The sequence below is a fragment of the Mizuhopecten yessoensis genome, unplaced genomic scaffold (assembly GCF_002113885.1).
Source record: "Mizuhopecten yessoensis strain PY_sf001 unplaced genomic scaffold, ASM211388v2 scaffold10517, whole genome shotgun sequence".
Lineage (NCBI taxonomy): Eukaryota > Metazoa > Mollusca > Bivalvia > Pectinida > Pectinidae > Mizuhopecten > Mizuhopecten yessoensis.
Genome location: NW_018408586.1, coordinates 27,331 through 37,205, shown reverse-complemented (window position 1 = coordinate 37,205; position 9,875 = coordinate 27,331). Strand labels below are relative to the sequence as shown.

The window sequence follows — 9,875 nt, the reverse complement described above, 5'->3', positions numbered from 1 at the left end:
AGAGACTAGCGGAGCAAACTAGTTCCATTGACAAGATTCAGAAGAAGGTACCGTCGATGTTTCCGCCGCCAGCGTGTCCGCCAGGCAGACAGGACAGTTGACGGTGGCGAATCCACGGGGTTTATCTGGGGGAATTAAGAACCCCACAGGACCCTGGCCTGTAGTTTTCTTTATAAAATTTCTATTTCATTTTGAACACTTTATCGACCTTACCGCGTATGATTAAAGACAGTCAACCTTTTCGCCCACGTGCCATAAAAATCGATCGTTCCGCCTAAAAGCCAGCACCAGTCGATGTTACCGCCTAAAAGCCTGCACCAGTCGATCTTACCGCCTAAAAGCCTGCACCAGTCGATGTTCCCGCCTAAAAGCCAGCACCAGTCGATGTTCCCTCCTAAAAGCCAGTACCAGTCGATCTTACAGCTATACAGCCAGTACCAGTCGATCTTACAGCTATAAAGCCAGTACCAGTCGATCTTACAGCTATAAAGCCAGTATCAGTCGATCTTACAGCTATAAAGTCAGTACCAGTCGATCTTACAGCTATACAGCCAGTACCAGTCGTTCTTAAAGCTATAAAGTCAGTACCAGTCGATCTTACAGCTAAAAGCCAGTACCAGTCGATCTTACAGCTATACAGCCAGTACCAGTCGATCTTACAGCTATACAGCCAGTACCAGTCGATCTTACAGCTATAAAGCCAGTACCAGTCGATCTTACAGCTATAAAGCCAGTACCAGTCGATCTTACAGCTATAAAGCCAGTACCAGTCGATCTTACAGCTATAAAGCCAGTACCAGTCGATCTTACAGCTATAAAGCCAGTACCAGTCGATCTTACAGCTATAAAGCCAGTACCAGTCGATCTTACAGCTATAAAGCCAGTACCAGTCGATCTTACAGCTATAAAGCCAGTACCAGTCGATCTTACAGCTATAAAGCCAGTACCAGTCGATCTTACAGCTATAAAGCCAGTACCAGTCGATCTTACAGCTATAAAGCCAGTACCAGTCGATCTTACAGCTATAAAGCCAGTACCAGTCGATCTTACAGCTATAAAGCCAGTACCAGTCGATCTTACAGCTATAAAGCCAGTACCAGTCGATCTTACAGCTATAAAGCCAGTACCAGTCGATCTTACAGCTATAAAGCCAGTACCAGTCGATCTTACAGCTATAAAGCCAGTACCAGTCGATCTTACAGCTATAAAGCCAGTACCAGTCGATCTTACAGCTATAAAGCCAGTACCAGTCGATCTTACAGCTATAAAGCCAGTACCAGTCGATCTTACAGCTATAAAGCCAGTACCAGTCGATCTTACAGCTATAAAGCCAGTACCAGTCGATCTTACAGCTATAAAGCCAGTACCAGTCGATCTTACAGCTATAAAGCCAGTACCAGTCGATCTTACAGCTATAAAGCCAGTACCAGTCGATCTTACAGCTATAAAGCCAGTACCAGTCGATCTTACAGCTATAAAGCCAGTACCAGTCGATCTTACAGCTATAAAGCCAGTACCAGTCGATCTTACAGCTATAAAGCCAGTACCAGTCGATCTTACAGCTATAAAGCCAGTACCAGTCGATCTTACAGCTATAAAGCCAGTACCAGTCGATCTTACAGCTATACAGCCAGTACCAGTCGATCTTACAGCTATAAAGCCAGTACCAGTCGATCTTACAGCTATAAAGCCAGTACCAGTCGATCTTACAGCTATAAAGCCAGTACCAGTCGATCTTACAGCTATAAAGCCAGTACCAGTCGATCTTACAGCTATAAAGCCAGTACCAGTCGATCTTACAGCTATAAAGCCAGTACCAGTCGATCTTACAGCTATAAAGCCAGTACCAGTCGATCTTACAGCTATAAAGCCAGTACCAGTCGATCTTACAGCTATAAAGCCAGTACCAGTCGATCTTACAGCTATAAAGCCAGTACCAGTCGATCTTACAGCTATAAAGCCAGTACCAGTCGATCTTACAGCTATAAAGCCAGTACCAGTCGATCTTACAGCTATAAAGCCAGTACCAGTCGATCTTACAGCTATAAAGCCAGTACCAGTCGATCTTACAGCTATAAAGCCAGTACCAGTCGATCTTACAGCTATAAAGCCAGTACCAGTCGATCTTACAGCTATAAAGCCAGTACCAGTCGATCTTACAGCTATACAGCCAGTACCAGTCGATCTTACAGCTATAAAGCCAGTACCAGTCGATCTTACAGCTATAAAGCCAGTACCAGTCGATCTTACAGCTATAAAGCCAGTACCAGTCGATCTTACAGCTATAAAGCCAGTACCAGTCGATCTTACAGCTATAAAGCCAGTACCATTCAATCTTACAGCTATACAGCCAGTACCAGTCGATGTTACCGCCTAAAAGCCAGTACCAGTCGATCTTAAAGCTATAAAGCCAGTACCAGTCGATCCTACAGCTATAAAGCCAGCACCATCCGATGTTTTCGTCTATAAGCCAGCACCATCCGATGTTTTCGTCTATAAGCCAGCACCAGTCGATGTTTTCGTCTATAAGCCAGCACCAGTCGATCTTTACGTCTATAAGCAAATATTGTTTTCATTTCTACAAATGTTCTTGCAAAAAATATGCAAAGGGATAGGGCATCAGGCAAAGGGATAGGGCATCAGGCAAAGGGATAGGGCAGCAGGCAAAGGGATAGGGCATCAGGCAAAGGGATAGGGCAGCAGGCAAAGGGATAGGGCATCAGGCAAAGCCTATATAAGCCTTCTCCTTACAACTTCGGTATGGTATATGAACATATAAACAATTCATGTCCCCCACCGTACAAGGTATAGTTATGATTAAACAAATCTTTTAGTGTTAATAATGTACTCTGATATACATTGTAGTACAAATGCATTAGTTTCTTCATCACATTGCTGGCTTCATTTCTAAGTTGACACATAATTATATTTATATTTCGACTGCCATCATTTGCAAACGTTTTCGTTGTAGCCTAGATAGTTTCATTATTTTTGAAGAGTAGAGCTTTAAATTGTGATAGAGAGTTTACATTGGATCAATCAAAATTAAGAGAGAATGAGTTGAATTCCCTAAATGTACTTGGAAAATAGCTACTATAATAGCTAACTGTTCTACATATTGGAGTGTTGAAATATCTACTCGTCCTTAAAGGATATCTTTCATTTTCACTGTGATATATAAACGGTTGCACTATATCTTTCAGATGTTGCGGGGCCATGCCATGAAGTATCTTGAACATTTTGTTTTTGTCGTCTATCTGAGAGAGATTCCCAGACAAGTTCTTTATACAATTTATTACCCTTTTAAACGCTTTTTCATATATATAATTTACATGGTGAATTCATTTACCATCTTCAGATAAAATAACACCTAGATGTTTGTGAGTAGCAAGGATTGAACTGGGCTATTGTTAAAAATATATCTGGATGTAGTATGTCTCTTTTCCTAGTAAATATCATTGATACAGTTTTTGAAGTGTTGAAATTAATATCCCACTGTTTACCCCAAGTACTAATATTTGAAAGCTTTTCTGAAATTTTATTAGCTATTTCAATATTGTTATTTTCATTTATGTCACTTAAGGATGTATCATCAGCAAACAATTTTATGTCACTAGTAACAATATCGGCAATATCGTTAATATATAAAAGAAATAAAAAGGGACCTAAAACAGATCCTGGTGGAACTCAAGCGTTTACAGATTTATAAGTTGAGAAAATACCCTCGGTTAAAACATGTTGTTTTCTATCTGACAAGTAATTTTTAAACCAACTTAGCAAGTTTCCTTTAATACCATAGGATTCTAGTTTGTATAATAACCCTTCATGCCATGAACGCTTTACCTATGTCACAGAATACAGAGCGGATTTGTCGTCCTTTATCAAGGGAATCCGTAATCATATGATATATCGAAAGATGTTCATTCACAGTTGAATCTCCTGGAATAAAACCTGACTGGTTCTTAGTAATGATTTCATATTCTCGCAAATAGTTATATAGATTTAAAAAAAATACTTTTTCTATTATTTTGCTAAAGCAAGAGGTAACTGAAATATGGACGATAATTAGAAACATCATGTTTCTCACCCTTGCCTTTATAAATAGCATTCATGTTTGCAGCTTTCCAGGACAATGGGATTGATCCAGTTTCCATGGTTTTAATTACAAAGGAGAGTAAGAGGAAGAGTGATAGAAGGTTTTATAAGTTTTGGGACCACTCCATCAGGACCAGCGGGCTTCTTCCCATTTAAAGTAGAAAGTTGATCTTTAATATCCTGTTGGGTGAACTCAATGCTATCACTTACGAAAGGACAGACAGGAGGGGAAGGGAGAGGATCAAGATCATTTGCTGAAGTAGAGATAGAAGAAAAGTAAGTATTAAGACATTCTTCCTTATCAAATGGATTTTGAAGGAAAGAGCCATTATCGTTTAAAGGAGGGACACTGGTTTGTTTATTGTCGGTTTTTAACAGAGATTTCGCTACTTTCCACCACTTGTCAGGTGGTAACTATTGCTATTAACGGAGGATTCGAGTTTCAAGAGGTATTGTTTTTTTGTAAGTCTAATTAATCAATTGTTTCATTTCGAATTAATCTATACCTTTCCCAGTGAAATGGGGAATTTGTGTTAACAGCTTTATTATGGATACGATTTCTTTGCCTTATTTTAAGTCTAATAGTAATTGTAAACCATGGTTTATCATTTGGTCTTACTGTAACTGATCGATGTGGTACGAATTCCTCGATTTGTTTATTTATGGATTCAGCCAGAATATTATTGAAATCGTTAACATCATTGTTCTGGGAAATAGAGATCCAGTCAATATCACTAATATTACTATTAATCCTATCAATGACTGCATTATCATATTCAAAAATGGTTTTCTTATATGCAGTTTGTTTCTATACTGAGTATGCTAACAGTCAGAGTTAATAAGACAATGATCACTGCATACGTGACTAAGGACTGATGTACTTTTAATCAAGTTCCTGTTGTTGGTGAGTATAACATCAATAGAGGTAGCGCATGTGGGAGTAATTCTAGTAGGCTCATTTAGTAAACTGGTAAGATTATATTTTGTTAGTAATAGCCCTAGATGAGAGTGTGGCTGAAGGGATAGCATATCTACATTTATATCACCAGTTAGAATAGCATCAGTAACATCATCATCAAAAACTTTATCAAACATACCATCTAACTTTCGCCAGTATTTCAACAGTAGATTCAGGTCTGTAGAAACAACCCAAAAGTGATGTACGATTATCAACTGTTAGTTCAAGCCAGATAATTTCTATATCGTTGTGTTCCAAATCAATTCTACGCTTACTAACAACTGTAATTTTCGTATAAATAATAATTCCACCTCCGAATCCTCCTTGTCTATCCTTTCGATAAAAATCACATGAAAAACTATCTAAAACAAGGTCACTATCACGTATTAATGGGGTAAGATGTGTTTCTGTAAGACATTTGATATCATTTTCAGAAAGTTCATTATCTAATATTTGCAATTGCCACTGTTTCTGAAGCGATAATTTTATTTAATTCAATATCATTACACAACAGTAATAGGATTACCAATATAGGATTAAAATGTGCGTTTTTCTCAATAAAAGTTAGACTGTATAGATAGAGTAAATCAGAATATATTTTGAGTGCATTATATTTGTTACTTCCATGTACGTCATGTACCCATAGTCTAATTACATATTGCACACATTAACCGGTGTCTAAGTGGTATAACATTATTTGGTACACGATACACATGGAAGATAAGATATGAGAAAAGAAACTTGACTTGGGGTGGAGACACACTATACTCAACATTACACAAATAATTATATACAAGATTAAAAGTAACATAAACATTTTTTTTTTGAAAAATCTGCCTGAGACAAACTGATGATAATATTAAATTCTATTTTTACTTAAGAATGCAATTTTAACTACAACTGATATCCATCTTTTCGTCTATAAGCCAATTTCAGTCGATGTTGCCGCCTAAAAGCCAGTACCAGTCGATCTTACAGCTATAAAGCCAGCACCGGTCGATGTTAACGCTAAACCAGCACCAGTCGATGTTACCGTTGAAAAGCCAAATCCAGTCGATGTTACCGCTTAAAAGCCAGTACCAGTCGATGTTACAGCTAAAAAGCCAGCACCAGTCGATGTTACAGCTATAAAGCCTATTTGGTACACGATACACATGGAAGATACAGTACCAGTCGATCTTAAAGCTAAAAAGCCAGTCCCAGTCGATGTTACCGCTAACAAGCCAGTACCAGTCGATCTTACAGCTATAAAGCCAGTACGAGCCGATCTTACAGCTATAAAGCCAGTGCATGTACCAGTCGATGTTACCGCCTAAAAGCCAGTACCAGTCGATGTTACCGCTAACAAGACAGTACCAGTCGATCTTACAGCTATAAAGCCAGCACCAGTCGATCTTAAAGCTATAAAGCCAGTACCAGTCGATCTTAAAGCTATGAAGCCAGTACCAGTCGATGTTATCGCTAACAAGCCAGTACCAGTCGATCTTACAGCTATAAAGCCAGCACCAGTCGATCTTAAAGCTATAAAGCCAGTACCAGTCTATGTTACCGCTAACAAGCCAGTACCAGTCGATCTTAAAGCTATAAAGTCAGTACCAGTCGATCTTAAAGCTATAAAGCCAGTACCAGTCGATCTTACAGCTATAAAACCAGCACCAGTCGATCTTAAAGCTATAAAGCCAAGCTATAAAGTCAGTACCAGTCGATCTTACAGCTATAAAGCCAGCACCAGTCGATCTTACAGCTATAAAGCCAGCACCAGTCGATCTTACAGCTATAAAGCCAGCACCAGTCGATCTTACAGCTATAAAGCCAGCACCAGTCGATCTTACAGCTATAAAGCCAGCACCAGTCGATCTTACAGCTATACAGACAGTCCCAGTCGATCTTAAAGCTATACAGCCAGTACCAGTCGATCTTACAGCTATACCGCCAGTACCAGTCGATCTTACAGCTATACAGCCAGTCCCAGTCGCTCTTAAAGCTATAAAGCCAGTACCAGTCGATGTTACCGCTAACAAGCCAGTACCAGTCGATCTTACAGCTATACAACCAGTACCAGTCGATCTTACAGCTATATAGCCAGTCCCAGTCGATCTTACAGCTATACAGCCAGTACCAGTCGATCTTACAGCTAAAAAGTCAGCACCAGTCGATCTTACCGCCTAAAAGCCAGTACCAGTCGATGTTACCGCTAACAAGCCAAAACCAGTCGATCTTACCGCCTTTAAGCCAGCACCAGTCGATGTTACCGCTAAAAAGCCTGCACCAGTCGATGTTACCGCTTAAATGCCAGTCGATCTTACCGCCTAAAAGCCAGCACCGGTCGATGTTAACGCTAAACCAGCACCAGTCGATGTTACCGTTGAAAAGCCAAATCCAGTCGATGTTACCGCCTAAAAGCCAGCACCAGTCGATGTTACCGCTAAAAAGCCAAAGCCAGTCGATCTTACAATTAAAAAGCCAGCACCAGTCGATGTTACCGCCTAAAAGCCAGTACCAGTCGATGTTACCGCTAACAAGCCAGTACCAGTCGATGTTACCGCCTAAAAGCCAGCACCAGTCGATGTTACCGCTAAAAAAAGCCAGTACTAAGTCCGTATCCGTCTTGGTGAGACAAGACAGTTGATGTTTCCGTCGGTGAGACGGGTAAATCCACGCTGCTGTCGATGACACGCTCTTTTTTTGTGTTGGGGCCAGTGAGACGGACCTCCGTCGGTGGTGTTATGTTGTTTATCTATATATGGTAGTAGTGTTTCAGCTATCGACTAATAGTAACTCCCTCCTCTTATAGGAGAACCAGCTCGCGAGGCTGTATGTTGATTCTGAAGCCAGATACACTATATTTGACTGGCGGTTTGAAGCTGTATAGCTGAAGTGGGAAACATATATGTACCCGTATTGCAATGTTTGCTGAGTAGTCTATGGGAAAGTAGAGCTTAATCAAGGATCTCGGTAGACTAAGTTTGGGTGAACTATAATGTGAAGAGAAAGAGACAGTTTAAACGACCTATATCTCAGTAATATCGACCTAAACCACTGTAATATTACAAGCATGGAAAAGCTGAAGGTTTGAAATAGTTGAAGATGACGCCAACAAGGACAAATGCGAAAATCAAATTCCATGAAAACTAAAAGTAAAAATGTCGGTTACGTTACAGAATACTGAAAGACTGTGGCGGGACTTTCCTCGAGAATTGTCGGTCAAGGCGGATATTGTACCTTCCAATGGCAGCCATAGATCAGTTCCAGACACGGGAATTGTTGGAGATAAGGATCTTGCTGTACATTGATGGAATCAGCAATGACGTTGATGTGGTTTAGGGTGACGAGGACCATCAAATATCTGATTTACGCCCTTCCCGCAGACACAATCACTGCAGGACTAAACCTCGATTCGAGGAGACTCTAGATCCGGAAATTCGCTATACACAAGCTGTACACTGTATCATCACGTCTAAAGACGATATCGGATTGAAATCGGGAAATCGCTTCCTTCTCAATTACAGGGCACTCACCATAAACTATCTGAGGTCATGGATTGACAAAGTTAATGGTGTAGAAACATGAAAGATTACGTTATTAGAATCAGATTCTACGAAGAGACTAGGTCAGGTCATTGTATATCAATAAATTCGGTTAGGCACGTGTAAACTTAAATAACATAGTTAATCAATTGTGATAAAGGATTGCCTTGTTTTTGTGTGTTTTTAAGGAGCTCTGCACTTGGACCGTTCAGAACAGTAAAATATCGATGAATGCCCTTCATTTTTATTTACCACCTTACTGCCGATGTATTTCAAAATTCCTATTTTTCGTAATAATTTCTTTATAACTCTCCATCAGTGTATTTTCAAACCCCTATTTAACACAAAATTTGATTGGGTAAAATGTTGACAGTAACGGGGTTTTATTCTTACTTTGACAAACATCTGTTACATAACACGCGGACAACACACGTGGACTTAGATTTTATACTCACTTCCTATTTATTCAAAAGTGCTCTTCGTGGAGTTAAGACACATTGAAAGACTTTCAAGAATGAAACCAATAAGTAAACGTGCGTGATTGAAAGCTAGTTTTAGAGAAGTGACATGAAAAATAACTGTTACACAAATTCTAGGTATCATGATCCGAGATATATAATGTACACTTTATAAATGATAATTTGTACAGGTTATGGCAAAGTATTTTTGGGTTCCATTGTTTGTAATCAAAAGTAATTACGATGGTTTGATTGATCAAACACTGACATATTGTATATCAGCCCCAAGAATTACTGAGATATACCAATACATATACGTGCTGTTCTACACCCATACAAAGGTCCACCTCATGTCATTATCATTTTAAATTTCAAACATACACATAGTTATCAATCAATTTGTGCAAGAATTTTCATGTAAAATGATACCTTCAATCAACGTCTAATGTATTGCAAACTCAACTTATTGGTATAACCGTACAACCAACATATCTGTTTATAACAGAGGATTACTCAGTTCCAGACAATACTTTATTGGTGGTCATAGAACATTGTACATGTAAGTACTCAGATCCGGACAATACTATATTGGTGGTGATAGAACACAGTACATGTAGGTCCTCAGTTCCGGAAAATACTATATTGGTGGTCATAGAACACTATACATGTAGGTCCTCAGTTCCGGAAAATACTATATTGGTGGTCATAGAACACTGTACATGTAGGTACTTAGTTCCGGACAATACTATATTGGTGGTCATAGAACACTGTACATGTAAGTACTCAGTTCCGGAAAATACTATATTGGTGGTCATAGAACACTGTACATGTAGGTAC

At 39.3% G+C, this 9,875-nt stretch overlaps 2 protein-coding genes across 2 annotated transcripts; both read left to right on the top strand.

Annotated features, from left to right (window-relative positions):
• Positions 1–632: 632 nt before the first annotated feature.
• Positions 633–2,377, top strand: LOC110460899 (cell surface glycoprotein 1-like; the record flags this gene model as incomplete). Its single annotated transcript, XM_021514107.1, has 1 exon — positions 633–2,377. A coding segment is annotated over one exon (1,745 nt), but the record flags the coding sequence as incomplete, so codon positions are not given.
• A 4,109-nt stretch (positions 2,378–6,486) lies between these two features.
• Positions 6,487–6,945, top strand: LOC110460898 (adhesive plaque matrix protein-like). The gene has a single exon (XM_021514106.1). The coding sequence runs from the start codon at positions 6,487–6,489 to the stop codon at positions 6,943–6,945; it is 459 nt and encodes a 152-aa protein (XP_021369781.1).
• Positions 6,946–9,875: the final 2,930 nt, after the last annotated feature.

Coding starts and splice junctions, on each gene's coding strand:
- LOC110460898 (XM_021514106.1), top strand. CDS start 6,487: ATGAAGCCAGTACCAGTCGATGTTATCGCTAACAAGCCAGTACCAGTC.